Genomic DNA, 13882 nt, shown 5'->3' with positions numbered 1-13882 from the left:
TCGCGGCTGTGTGCGTGTTAGTATATGTGTGTGCGTGCGTGCTTAAAAAGACCAAATTTAATGGCAGCTTTAGGAGCTTAATTATAATTAGTTATAGTTTAAAGTTAAATAGTGCAATACAATTAGTTCCTACAATTAAGTCAACACTTACGAGGCAATTGGCTAAAACAAAACAGCCAATCGTTATTCATCAACTGCAAACATTTCATTCATTGATCAGCGAATTTTTACGTTTAGCATAAGAGAAAAACCCAATCGGCTTGCCGTTTTACACTGGCCACATCAGTATTGTTTGCATTAGTTAAGCAGGTGGACGTTTTATTGTTAACTGCCAGCACAAGCCATGAATGAAGCACCTGAGCACAGCAAAAAACGTCAAAAGACGGTAAGTATTTGCGCCACATTTGTCAGCTCTGCGCTGTATTTGTACAACTGTGCCAAGGAAATAGAGTCGGTGACTCGGTCACGAAATCCACCCCCCTCCCCCCTCCCGAGTCATTTAAATGGGGAAAAGTTTATTTAAAAAGCTGTCAGTTGAGAGCGGGTGTGTTGTGTGTGTTTGTCAGTTAAAACTCATTATTATTAAACAGCTGTTGGCGTAAATGATCCAGAACGTTGCTAAACACTTTCCGCGTTATTATTAACAAAAAAACACGTAATACCCATTTTGTATCAAAATTGTGGCTGAGAGGGTCAGCTAACTGCGTTTGCAGTGCCTCTGTATGTATTTGGTATCTAACAACAACAACAACTGAATGTAGTGTATAAATGTGGCCCAAATTGATAAGAATATAATATAAATAAAACTACGCAAAGGCCATGCCATGAAAATTGCTTATCAGGCAGTTTAATTACAGTATTCAAAACGGGTCGAGACTTGGAAATTACAAAATTATTTTGCATATTTAAATAAATTTATTACAATCGTAAACATGTCGTGTGTAGCTAATAAGTTGTCGACTTTGCAAAATAAAAGTACCTTAGCCGAATCGAAATAACGTGGAACCGAAAAAAATATTTTCTTTGGGCCGAAACAAATTTTTCCTCAATAACATATGGACAATACCTGGACGGAAGGAAGACAAATTTCTTAAAATATATCCTGGGTCGATTTTTGTATAGATCATATGCTGTCAATATTATCATTCTCAGATATCAACAAATAAATAGAAAAACAAAAATGAATTTCTATTGCGTTAATTAATATACAAAAGACTCACAAATTGTTTGGCTTTTTGTCCACATGAATAAACAAATATGTTGGTAACTAAGACAGATTTGTGGCAATTTTGGCTAAAAATCAAATTTAGCCCGCATCTTGCATTCGAAAATATCTACGGCTTGCAATATTTTCAGTGCAACGGGCAATTTTAAATTAAGTATTAAGGATGTTCATTAAGGATGTTCAAAATATTTATCGAATGGATCATATTAATCGAATTTCACGCAACCGTTTTTCGCGACTTTTTAACACTTTTGAGTCAAATTTCCAAAAGATTCAACACTTACATCACATAAGGTAACTATAGTACAAATCTCAGCTATACTTGGGCTGTGCGTTGATCACCAATTTGTCAGTCGGGACAGTTTATAGATAATATCAGTTCGACAATTATTTCCAAGGGAATTTTCCCATCTGCAGTCCATTTGACGCCAGTTTATTGCTCTACAGATAAGGTAAACGTTATGTTAAATCTTATGCAATATGCAATCAACTGTTATTTTTTGTCAGTGCTTGTACACTTGTTTTTTATTGCACACACACGCACACACAGTTATTGCTGTCGGCTAAAACTACTTGAAATTAAAAAGAAAGTATGTATATTGGTAGACGCCTAGCTTTGTGTATATTTTGGGCCATCCTAACGAATGGTAAACAACCTGAAATACTTGTATCTCTGTCGCACTTCAGTCGCAATTCGAGCTCTTGTCTCTGCTGTTGTTGTTGTTGTTGTTGCTGTTAGTTGAAAACTTGGTCAACGGCCAGATTCAGTTATAGGTTGAATGACCACCGTAGTATGTTGGCCCGCAAATCTTGTTAATTGCTGTTAGCTTGGTTATATATAACCAACAATTGTTTTGTCATCACATTTGGGTCGCGGCTTTAGTTTAACAAGCATTTAATATTCACTTACACTTGTGAGACAAACAATTGCATTCCCCTGTTAGTTCTGCTTCTTATTTAGTGCCGGATAAAGTGCCAACTCATATCTTTATTTAGACAACGATTATCTTCATATTTGCCAAGCAACTTGAAGATACTCTGTGAACATATGCGAATAAGTGCAGCACAGAACTATTCATTGCGGGCAATATTATTTAAAATGCCGGATTTGGCGACCTTTCCATGTTATAGTTATTTGTTTGGCTGACTCGACGTCCGGGGTTTTAATTCAAGACAAAAAAGAAGAAAAAAAATGCAAATTTGTTTGAAATATCACCAATATATTTCGGCTGCACTTTTACACGTCCTCCATCCTTAATTTTTGTCTCTTTTTTTTTACTTTTGACCTCAAGCCAGCCAAACAATTAATTAAAAGTTTATAAATATATTCTCGATCTGCACAGTTTCCCGCGTTATTAAGCTTTGTCCATCTGTCCGTTTCAGGCTTCAGGTTAATGCCAAAGAGTTGTGACTAATATATGAACGAAAATAAATGTACAAAAGATATTTTAGTAAAAGAAAAATGCATCAGATTGGTCTCTTTTCTGTAGGCAGCACGTATTTCGTAATCATCCGAATTGAACTATCATATCATACAGATACACTTTGTTTTTGACTTTAAAAACTCAACAATTACAATTCCTAGCACAGCAAAATCTTAGAAAACTTTCGAAAACTAGTTTTCCAAGCACTCCAAAGCTCTTTCTTCTTGTTACATTTATTCCAGGGCATGTTGTAGTCGGATCTGCAATATGACTGCGTTTTATATAATAGCTTTACATCATTTGTTTTATGATTTTGTTAGTTAATTATTCACACCAAGTAACTTACACAATTAAGATAAACTTAAAGGCAATTACATGGTTTGCTAAATTTGAAAATCAAATATGTTTAAACATGAACTTGAAGTATTTTTCTGCAATTCATGCAGTCTTTGCACGAGTGCTAATGGTGCTCTTTTTTATATTGTAATTACTACAACGTGCCGGTAGATTATAGTGTAAAACAATAAATCTAACTTGGAAATATTACCGTGGAAATAGTAAAAAAAAAATAACTGTAGTCGGCCAGAAAAAAAATATTAAAAAAATATCACTAAGCTCTATCCAGCTTGGGATTTGACTTCAGCATTTCCTTCTTTTAACAAGTAACAGATTCTAGTCGGGAGCTCCCGACTAGGGGATACCCTCAACCCTCTTCTTCCAACATGTGATAGGTATAAAATAAAAGATACTTGATATATATATACTACTCTAGAAGCTACATGTCATATTTGGTGAATCTAGCTCTAAAAACATGATTTCGTGATTTTTTGATTTTTGTTATCGATTACTTGGAAACTCTATCGAATATCGGAAACAAACTCGATCTGCGCAGGGACTAGGAGGACCTACAGCTAAAATTTCAAGTCTCTAGCTCTTATAGGTTCTGAGATCCTTGCGTTCATACATACGGACAGACAGACGGACATGGCTAGATCGACTCGGCTGTTGATGCTGATCAAGAATATATATACTTTATGGGGTCGGAGATGCATCCTTCCGCCTGTTACATACATTTGCACAAATACATAATACAATTTTTTCCCATTTTCACTGGGTTCAGGGTATAAAAATCTAAGACAAACTTTATAATTTGTAGAAAGGAAAATCTCTATATATGTATTTATTCATGCCAAATCTTTGCTCTCTAAGATATATTTATTTTTATTTGTTTATTGCTTTACACTCTCTGCACAAATGAAAATGCTGGGGAAAATAATCTTTATTAAATCACATTTAATGTTATTTGTTCTGTCATAAACTGTTACGAGTCGCTGTAATTCCTTTTCGTGCCAATAGCTGGGCAACAAGTTATTGTCCCACTGTCCCACGGCGTCAGTCTCCAACCTCGGAGTCCCAGACTCGGCTGCATTTAACCCACGGCACAGCCAAGAAATATCAGTTGCAGTTGTGAGCTTCGTCGAGAAAGTTCAGCGGGTTTTTAGTTTGTTTTTATACATATATTTTCGCTCGGTCTCGGTCTCGTCGAAAACTCTCACTTGTTTAATTATCAGAGACTCGTTGTCTGTTTAGTGTCTGCTGTGTTGCGCTTTCTTTTTGTGCGATATTTGCTTAAGACTCTACGGAAAATGTTTACCAAACGCGCCAATTTGCTTCAAGCGGCCCATAACAATAACAATAACAATAGCAAATGTTGTCTGTTAAATCATGAAAAGTGCAGTGATTTGGTAAGTTTCTTAAAAATATGTAAACAATTTGTATTTCGTGCCGAAATCCGGTTGAATAGGTCATGACATTGATTTATTCAGCTGTACTTGACTTGAGTTCCCCGTCAAGAATTTCGTTTAAGTTGCTTTTGGAAGATATATATATAAGGGTTAGATTGTTTAGTAGAAGCACGCAAAGCAAATACTTTTCATATGATATATCTTTAACAGAGTTCCTTTTATTCAATGTATAAATAAGTGAGAACTGTTAACCAAAAAAACATATAGCGGGATATAATAAATATCTGTCAGTAAATTAAATTTGAATAAAATTTAGAACAAAGTGGAAAACAAATAAGTATTTTTATTAAACGTTACTTTAAACTGTTTACAGGGTATCTCTTAGACAGTCCTTACCGCTTAGAGCTTAGCACTTTAAACAATTTGAATGACTAACATAATTTTTATGGGGAGAAATTTGGTATTTGTATATTATTGACTAGAAAACATTGTTTACATTAAAATTGCTAGCATTATTTGTGTACCATGACCCATTGCAATTAGGCAAAAGGGGTATAACAGTTGAATGTAAATGTTTGTAACGTCTATCTTGGCAACTTAAAGAACTAGATATGTGGAATTTTGAACCCACAAAATCGATCAACATTGATGTCGACATCTTGTTTTTTAAACAGATCTCGGAGCTTGCAAAAGCTAGAGGCACAATATTTGACGGGTAGAATATCTTACATCAGTTAAATGTCACTTTTTGAATACTTCTCCTCGCAAGAAAAAAAACCTGTAATTTTGGAGGTAGAGTCTTGGGCATTAAGATCTACCCACATTTGCATGAGACATTTATGATCGGAAAATTTCATAATGATCAGACAATATACAGTCGAGTTACTCGAGAAAGTATTTCCCAAAGTTTGGGGCTGAGGGAAGACGATGCACAGCTTGAGGCGTGTGTTAGAAAGGGAGGGAGCTAAAATGCCTGGGTTAAGGGTATCTGCCAAGTTGGGAACTGCTTGTCTTGTTTTTAAAATGTTTTCTGAATAATTAAGCAGACAATCAGCGGAAAGAATGTAAACAGCCCAAAGATTATCCACACTGGCATTTCTTTCATAATAATAATTATTATAATAATAATATAAAAATACATGCACGGTGCGTGGCTTGGCAGATAGAAAACCGATCTGAAAACCAGATGGAACCAAGCCGAGCGTAAAGAGCTGTTCGGCTTGTCTCTCTCTCTCTCTCTCTCTCTGTCTCTCTGAATAGCTTCCGATCTCTCAGTTTCGGTCGGGCCGCAATATAACACGGTAAATATTATTGAAACTTTCAGTTCGCCTTCAGCGCTCGTTGCGTGCATTTAACACGGGAATCAGTTCGCTGCTCGACAATAATTCAAATTTGTTGCCTTTTAAGTTCTTCAAGCGCGACAAATAACAATACAAAAAGTGCACAAAAGATTATAATTGAATCTTAAATAAAGAAAAGAAGCCGTACAACCATGCCCAATCCGCCCATCGGCTTCTATCCACACATCAAGCGAAGGGTACGACCTGAGAGATCTGCGCATGCGCAATCCATTCTAGGCCATGGAACGTTCAAAGTGCTTTGTGATCTGAAATCAAGTGTTGAAGTGTTCCTTGACCCAAATTAATTGGCTAGAAACGATCTAGAATCGCGTGCAAATAAAGCTCGACAATTGTTTACCCTGTAGAAGGCAAACGAATTCGAAACTTCGCTGTGTCTTCTGCTGATAATCAATTTCAGGGTTTCGATCCAGGAATTGCCCCAAGAAGTTCCTGATGAATAAATCTGGACTTGGCTAACAATTAACAACTTCCTTGTGCCCCATTTATCCTTTGTCAGTGTGAAGTAGTTATTAATAATAATGAATAATGAAGTCGCAATCAGATCGCAGGCAGATGTATTTCTTTTGCATTTGACTCTATTTCTGCCTCTGGTCTGATGTGAGCCCATCTATCTATTGGAGCACATATGTATATGTGGTATCATTATCTCATATTCCCTCAGCGCAAGAACATTTGCGATTTTTCACACACGAGTTGGCCGCTTGCCCGTCTAAAGAAAGGGTCAACAAACTGTGCAGATTCAGCGAATTGAATGGCCGCAACGCCGCCTTAGGGTCAAAACGACCCAGCCGGAGGCGGCATGAATATTAATTTATGTTAATTTTTTGGGAAATAAAAGCCCGCAGCCAAATACGTGCTTATGTGAAAGCATATAACTAATTCTCATTCGCTCTTTTGCAGTGCCTCCAGGTCGCAACGAATGTGACCGAACAGAAGCATCATGTCACCCGGGAGACGCGCGGCAGAAACCTGGGCCTGTGCCGCGGCTTTAGAGGCTGCACCGTCTGGCTAACAGGTGAGCAAAACCTTTCAAAACTCTGATCGGTTGGCAAATAGAGACAGAGAAGAATTAGGAAAGAGAACGTACCATATCATCGACAGAAATAGACAAGGAGATACATACTATAAGAACGTTAATAAAAACTTAAGACATTATACTCAAGAATATTGTTGAGCTTTTGGGGTTTGTTAATTTAAAGAAGATTTAATGCTCTTTGCACCTGGCTCATGTCATATTCGTGCTTTAAGACACAACTCAATTTTCAAAAGATTTACACTTAAATAAATATATTTATTTAAACAACTTGTTAAGAGTTCTTAAGTATACAGACATATCTCCCATCTGTCTCACATTATGGAAATCCAAAAAATGTTTGGTTGTCATGCAATTTTCAGACTTTCAATTTCAAAGATGATTTAAAGATATTCATATAAGAACTTTAATGAAAACTTAAGATATTATACTCAAGAATATTGTTGAGCTTATGAGGTGTCTTAAATAAAACTACCGAAGATTTAATGCTCTTGCACCTGGGTCATGTCATTTTCGTAATTTATGAGACAACTCAATTTTACACTCATATTTACACTTAAATAAATATATTAATTAGAACAACTTGTTAAGAGTTTTCAAGTATACAGACATATCTCCCATCTGTCTAACATTATGGAAACGTATTCCTGAATAACTGATACAAATGTTTGGTTGCTATGCAATTTCCAGACTTCCAATTTCAAGATGATTTAAAGATATTATAATTTGAGCACGAGAAATATAAAAGTAGTATAAGTTGCCTCCAATCTAGAAAACTCTACAATATTCATGACTGACTGACTGATTGATCAACGCACAGGCCCAATCCGTAAGAGCTAGGAAGCTAGGAATTTTCACTGGAGTTACCTCATGTAATGAAGGTTCTGGGAAATTCCACCCGCAAGTGTGGTTTCAAGTCCAAGCTTCCTCGGAAAAAATGCTATTTAAAGATTTTTTGGGGACAGTTTTAGGTTTTATCCAATTTGCTTAAATAATCTTTTCAAAACTGTACATAAGAACTTAATGAATCCGTGTTTTAGCGATTTGGGAAATTTCACCCCCAACAATGGAAAATTGGCGGAAAACGATTGTTTGAAAGTTTTTTGTTTACCGTCCGATCGGTTTCAAACTCATTTTTAACGATCTTTGAGATAAAACCCGCTAGTATACAATATCTCGCGAAAGAGTTCGTTAAATGGCAATTCGACGATATAGAAAATGATAACGACCGACCTTTCTATCTACTATATACAAAGATGTTGTTTAATTCGAATTGTACTCTTTGGCTTGTTTTGCAGGTCTCAGTGGCGCGGGCAAAACATCGATTGCCTTTGAGCTGGAGGCGTATCTGGTCTCTAGGGGCATACCCGCTTATGGACTGGATGGCGACAATATACGCACCGGCCTGAACAAGAATCTGGGCTTTACGCCCGCCGATCGCGAGGAGAATATACGACGCGTGGGTGAGGTGGCCAAACTGTTTGCGGACAGCGGCGTCGTCTCCATCTGCAGCTTTGTGTCGCCATTTGCGGACGATCGCGAGATGGCGCGCAAGATACATAAGGATGCCGGCCTCAAGTTCTACGAGATTTTCGTGGATACACCGTTGTCCGTGTGCGAGACACGAGATGTCAAGGGTCTGTACAAAAAGGCGCGCGAGGGCGTCATCAAGGGCTTCACGGGCATCACGCAGGAATATGAGCGGCCGCAGCATCCGGAATTGGTGGTCAGCACGGATGACTGCACGGTGCGCGAGTCAACGCAAAAGCTGGTCGCCCTGCTGGAGCAGGAGGGCATCATACCGCGCTCTCTGCGGGATGTCGATCTGCTGCCAGAGCTGTATCCGAGCGAGGCCAGCGAAGTGCAGGCCCTGCGTAAGGAGGCCGAGTCGCTGCCAGCTCTGTCAATTAGCACAGTGGAGCTGCAATGGGTGCAGGTGCTGTCCGAGGGCTGGGCATATCCACTGCGCGGCTTCATGCGCGAGGACGAGTATCTGCAGACGCTGCATTTCAACACGCTGCAAAGTGGCTTGGACGTTTCCTATCGCGAGAACCACTCGGTGCCCATTGTACTGAGCGCCACTGCGGCGGACAAACAGCGCCTGGAGGGCGTGGCAGCCCTGACGTTGCAGCATGAGGGTGAATCGGTAGCCATTTTGCGTCGCCCTGAGTTCTATTACCAGCGCAAGGAGGAGCGTCTGGCACGTCAGTTTGGTACGAGCAATCCGAATCATCCGTATAGCAAACAGGTGTACGAGTCCGGCGAGTATCTGGTCGGTGGCGAGCTGGCGGTCATCGAGCGCATACGCTGGAAGGATGGACTCGATCAGTATCGGCTGACGCCCAATGAGCTGCGCTGCCGGTTCAAGGAGCTCAATGCGGATGCCATTTTTGCCTTTCAGCTGCGCAATCCCATTCACAACGGTCACGCGCTGCTGATGCAGGACACCAAGCGGCAGCTGCTGGAGCGCGGCTTCAAGCAGCCGGTGCTGCTGCTCCATCCACTTGGCGGCTGGACCAAGGACGATGATGTGCCGCTGCAGGTGCGCATGGCACAGCATCAGGCCGTGCTCGATGCGGGCGTACTGCGACGCGAAGACACCGTTCTGGCCATATTCCCATCGCCCATGATGTACGCTGGTCCAACGGAAGTGCAGTGGCATGCCAAGGCGCGCATGAATGCGGGCGCCAACTTTTATATTGTGGGACGCGATCCAGCTGGCATGCCGCATCCGGACAAGCAGGCCTATCCCGATGGCAATCTCTACGATGCAACTCACGGCGCACGTGTACTGAAAATGGCCCAAGGATTGGACAGCATGGAGGTGGGTGATTATCTAAAATAATTGTAAATTTAACTCCATAAACATAATCCATATTCAATTTAGATACTTCCCTTCCGTGTGGCCGCCTATGATAAGACTGCCAGCCGCATGGCCTTCTTTGAGCCGCAACGCAAGGACGACTTTGAGTTCATTTCGGGCACCAAAATGCGCACACTAGCTAAAACCGGCGCCAGTCCGCCCAACGGCTTTATGGAGCCGCAGGCTTGGAAAATACTCGCCACCTACTATCAAAATCTGCCGCAGGCGTAACCGACAGCCCGTTGATGCAACGGAGGGCAGTTCCGCACAACAATTAGTGCAATTCGCTTAGCTATATATATATATATATATATCCTTCACGTCCTATGTTTTCACACGATTCACATATTTGTATATAATGTGTTTGTTGTTCAAGTAATTTGTATGTATCTGAGACGCATATCCTAATCCCTGTCTCGAGTCAAATTATGTAAACGTATCCTAATCTATGTGTGTGTACATGTGAAAGTGTGTGTTTTGTTCAGCTACATTGTTCTAATCCAACAATTAATTGTATTTACATTTAAGTTGTCCAATTTCATGTTATTTTTAAGCAAAAAATTGATCGGTTTCTGTACTGATTTCAACGTAATGAAGCGCATTTTTAAAATATATGCATTTAATAAATGACTATCTTAATTTTAGCTCAACTCAGATATTTTATCTTGGATATTCTGCAATGAATAAAAGGTAAGTAGGGACGCTATGGATATGGATAGTATAATCTAACAGATCTGTCCATTTTGGATGAACTCGAAATGTAAATACATAATAAATAATGCTTTCTTGCACATGATTTATTTTATAAAATTGTATACGTTTAATAATTAATATTACAATTACATACATAATTAATTAATTAATATCAAATATGCATTTCGATTTAGTTACCAATTAATTTCACAATATGTATTTTAACTGCTCGGCATTTCTTTCTTTTTTTTTGTTTTTTTATTTTATTTGTTATTCGTATTGCATATGCTCATATCGTTTATTATACTTTCCCTTTACGCACGCAAAATGTTAATTATATTCATTAGAGATTAACGGCCTGTTTATTGACAACGCCCCGTGGTATATGTTATTAAGCACCCGCAACAGTTAGAACTTGCATTATCTAAGTGGACCGATATATAAAATTGTGCGTCTGAGTCTAGATTGCGTTCTGCGAACTGATTAAGGGCTATGCAAGGGGTTCTACGAACAAGTAGAAGCAATTAAATTAAATAATTAGAACTGAGCATAAATGAAGAGCAAACGATATAAAAAAATATATAAAATATAAATACATATATTTATTTTCTAATTCATTATTTTGTCATTGGTTTACAAATCGTGAACAACCATGGCTGCTAATTTCTTGCTACAGAAAATTTATAAATTATACATTAAAAATGAAAATAGAAAACTCTGTAATGGAACGGAGCGGAGGGCAGGGCTGGGCGGGTTGTATGGTTTCTTTTCGTTCATATTCAGTTTTCGCAATTCACAATGTTGACGTGTGTGTTATTTTGTTTTTAACATTAAATGAATATTGAATGTATATATGTATAAATATATGCATATTTCGTACACCTTGTAGACATGTCTCGATTGCATATACAATTTTATAACTGAACTTTTTTATATTATTATAATTATATATTATTTCATTATCTTGCATATTCAGGGGTGTTTGCTCGCTTGGTTGTTGGGACTTAACAGGAGTTAAGAAAACTACTACCACATACATTATCATAATCATTACCACCATACCGCATCAGTGCCACACGCACATTGCCACGTCAAAGCAGACTGCACCTGGACAGCCAACTGTCCTTTGTTCGAATCTCTGTTAGTTTCAGCTGATGACCGCCCTTGGGTGGGTTGTTCGCCTCCTACCAAAACGAGAAAGATCAAATTGTAACAAATCATATGAACAGTGAATGGATCGGATATATTCACTTACCATTCGCTTTTCCGTTTTCGCTTTGATATCACTGGCGAGCGTGAGGAAAGCTTCTTCAACATTAATGCTTGCTTTCGCGGAGGTCTCCATGAATTTGATGCCATACTCAATGGCCAGTTGTTCCCCACGTTCCTTTGAAACCTGCATAGCACAAAGAAATCGCAATTTAAGTTTAAAGATTTCATTGTACTGTTTTTGGCATTCACCTGTCGCTTATCGTTCAGTTCGCATTTATTGCCCAGTAGCATTTTCTCAACATCGGCGGCGGCATTCTCTTCGATATTTCGAATCCAATTTTTGATGTTCTCAAAGGATTTCTCCTGTGTAATGTCATACACCAGCATTATCCCCATGGCACCTCTGTAATATGCCGTAGTGATCGTCCGAAAGCGCTCCTGGCCAGCAGTGTCCCTGAAATGGTTTTATCTTATTATTCATATTCGATATTCAACAGTTTTAATTGATAACTTACCATATTTGCAATTTGATTTTCTTGTTATCCAATTCAATCGTTCTAATTTTAAAATCGATACCTGCGAAAAAATCGTGAAGAGAGAAGAGAGGAGACACGTGATAAGCATAGACAACCACAAATTAATCTAAATCATTTTTGGCAGCTGGGGTCCCCTGTGCTAGCGACTAATTATCGTGCTCCTCCTGTGTATATGTGCATAGAGCAAGAGACAAAAGAGAGCGCAGAGCCATCAGATGAAAATACGCAACTGAATCGAGACGTTGGCGTCGTTAAGTAAATAACCCAAATTGGAATTAGTGCAGGGAAATGTGCCAAATATAAAAATAGACAAATTGCTGAGCTCGTGCCATGTACATATGTGTGGGTTGTGTCTCAATGTTGCTTCAAACTGATGGAACCCATCTTAGCATTACTGTGAATCGAATGCTTATCAGCCGGGAACTTGAAGGCAAATGAAGTGAGTCTTGAATAACAGTAGAATGGGGTGCAATGACATTGGGTTGAACATGCACCTAGATCGGTATTTATCAGGCATTCTTAGTTATCAAAACTTCTATGATAAGTATTTTTGAATGGTTGCTGTCATTTCTATTTGTACGCATTTATCAATATCTTAGATTGGTCACTACTTTTTTCGTTTCGTCTAGTCGCTATTCCCTTTTGAACCACGTCCTTGTCCGCAGCACAACAACAACAACAAAAAATATGACAAATAGCATTACTGAGAGCAAGAAAAGAGCATACAAAATGAGTCACATATTTGTATGCATGTGTGTGTGTGTATGCTGCTTACAGCTGAGCCAAGAGACGGGATTGAGAGCATGAACCTGAATACGCATATATGTGTGCGTGTGTGAGTGTTTGTGCGGTTGCGATTGCTGCCCGGCGGCGTCATAATTAATTAAAAAATTTCCGAGAAAGAGCAAAAAACGAGAGAGAGAGAGAGAGAGCGCGCGATGTTGATTACTGAGGATGACAGACTGTGGGCTATGACTGATGATGCATGCACTTTGAAATGTTTGGATCGCTGGCGCTTGTTGTTGTCAGCTCTCTGTTGTGCATAGATTACAAATATTGATAACGCTATGCATAATATACTCACCTATTGTAGATATAAACGTCGTGTTGAAAGCATCCTCTGAGAATCGAAACAGTATGCATGTTTTGCCAACTCCCGAGTCACCGATCAGCAACAATTTAAACAGGTAGTCGTACGTTTTGGCCATTGTATTCTGTTGTTGTATGATTAAATCACAGTTGTGCTTCTTATTGTGCCAGTATCCCGTTAAAGATGCAGCTCTTCGCTCTTTAACTTATGCTGTTCCTTTTTGGTGTTATCGTCCACGTCGATAACTACTACTGTCGTCGCTGTTGCGTTTGTTATATGGCGGTGGTTGGTAATCAGTGGTTCTTGATTATTATTACACACTATGCTAATGTCGGCGATTAAATTACTATAACTATAACTGCTGCTGCGGGTTGGTATTTATTATATATACCTATGGGTATGTATAAAAAATTCATAGACGTAACCACACACAGCAGACACAAACAAACACACGCAACCACGCACAGTTTTTTCTCTTTTCAGCTCTGACTCTGGTTTTCTTTTGTGTGTGTGTCGATTCGGGCCTTGTTGAAAAATGGCGACGTAGTTTTAAGCACTTTAAATGGCAATAGTAAATGGACGCGCGATGCCTTACAATTGTACGTACTGCACATGCAATTGTGTGCTGTGTTGTTGTTGGTTACACGTAAAAATTACGCTTAATTATTGCTTTCTAATTACGCCCGAACAATAAATGATT

General features: G+C 39.0%; 2 protein-coding genes across 4 annotated transcripts; one reads left to right on the top strand and one right to left on the bottom strand.

Annotated features, from left to right (window-relative positions):
• Positions 1-69: 69 nt before the first annotated feature.
• On the top strand, positions 70-10295 carry Papss (PAPS synthetase). 3 transcript variants are annotated; one of them, XM_064689093.1, is made up of 4 exons: positions 70-385; positions 6656-6770; positions 8087-9612; positions 9676-10295. In XM_064689093.1, the coding sequence occupies exons 1-4, from the start codon at positions 344-346 to the stop codon at positions 9880-9882; spliced, it is 1890 nt and encodes a 629-aa protein (XP_064545163.1). In that variant the 5' UTR covers positions 70-343; the 3' UTR covers positions 9883-10295. The 3 variants fall into 3 exon arrangements, with proteins under 3 accessions (XP_064545163.1, XP_064545161.1, XP_064545162.1); XM_064689091.1 differs by lacking the exon at positions 70-385 and adding an exon at positions 4123-4394; XM_064689092.1 differs by lacking the exon at positions 70-385 and adding an exon at positions 5800-5931.
• A 631-nt stretch (positions 10296-10926) lies between these two features.
• Rab8 lies at positions 10927-13878 on the bottom strand. The gene is made up of 5 exons (XM_064689097.1): positions 13177-13878; positions 12072-12132; positions 11806-12010; positions 11600-11740; positions 10927-11528 (listed from the first exon to the last, which is right to left on the bottom strand). The coding sequence occupies exons 1-5, from the start codon at positions 13298-13300 to the stop codon at positions 11436-11438; spliced, it is 624 nt and encodes a 207-aa protein (XP_064545167.1). The 5' UTR covers positions 13301-13878; the 3' UTR covers positions 10927-11435.
• Between the last annotated feature and the right edge of the window lie 4 nt (positions 13879-13882).

The sequence above is a fragment of the Drosophila montana genome, unplaced genomic scaffold (genome assembly GCF_035044405.1).
Source record: "Drosophila montana isolate Dmon_TW-CO22-7 unplaced genomic scaffold, ASM3504440v1 contig_3217_1, whole genome shotgun sequence".
NCBI classification, from domain to species: Eukaryota; Metazoa; Arthropoda; class Insecta; order Diptera; family Drosophilidae; genus Drosophila; species Drosophila montana.
This window is presented reverse-complemented; position numbering and strand designations above follow the sequence as displayed.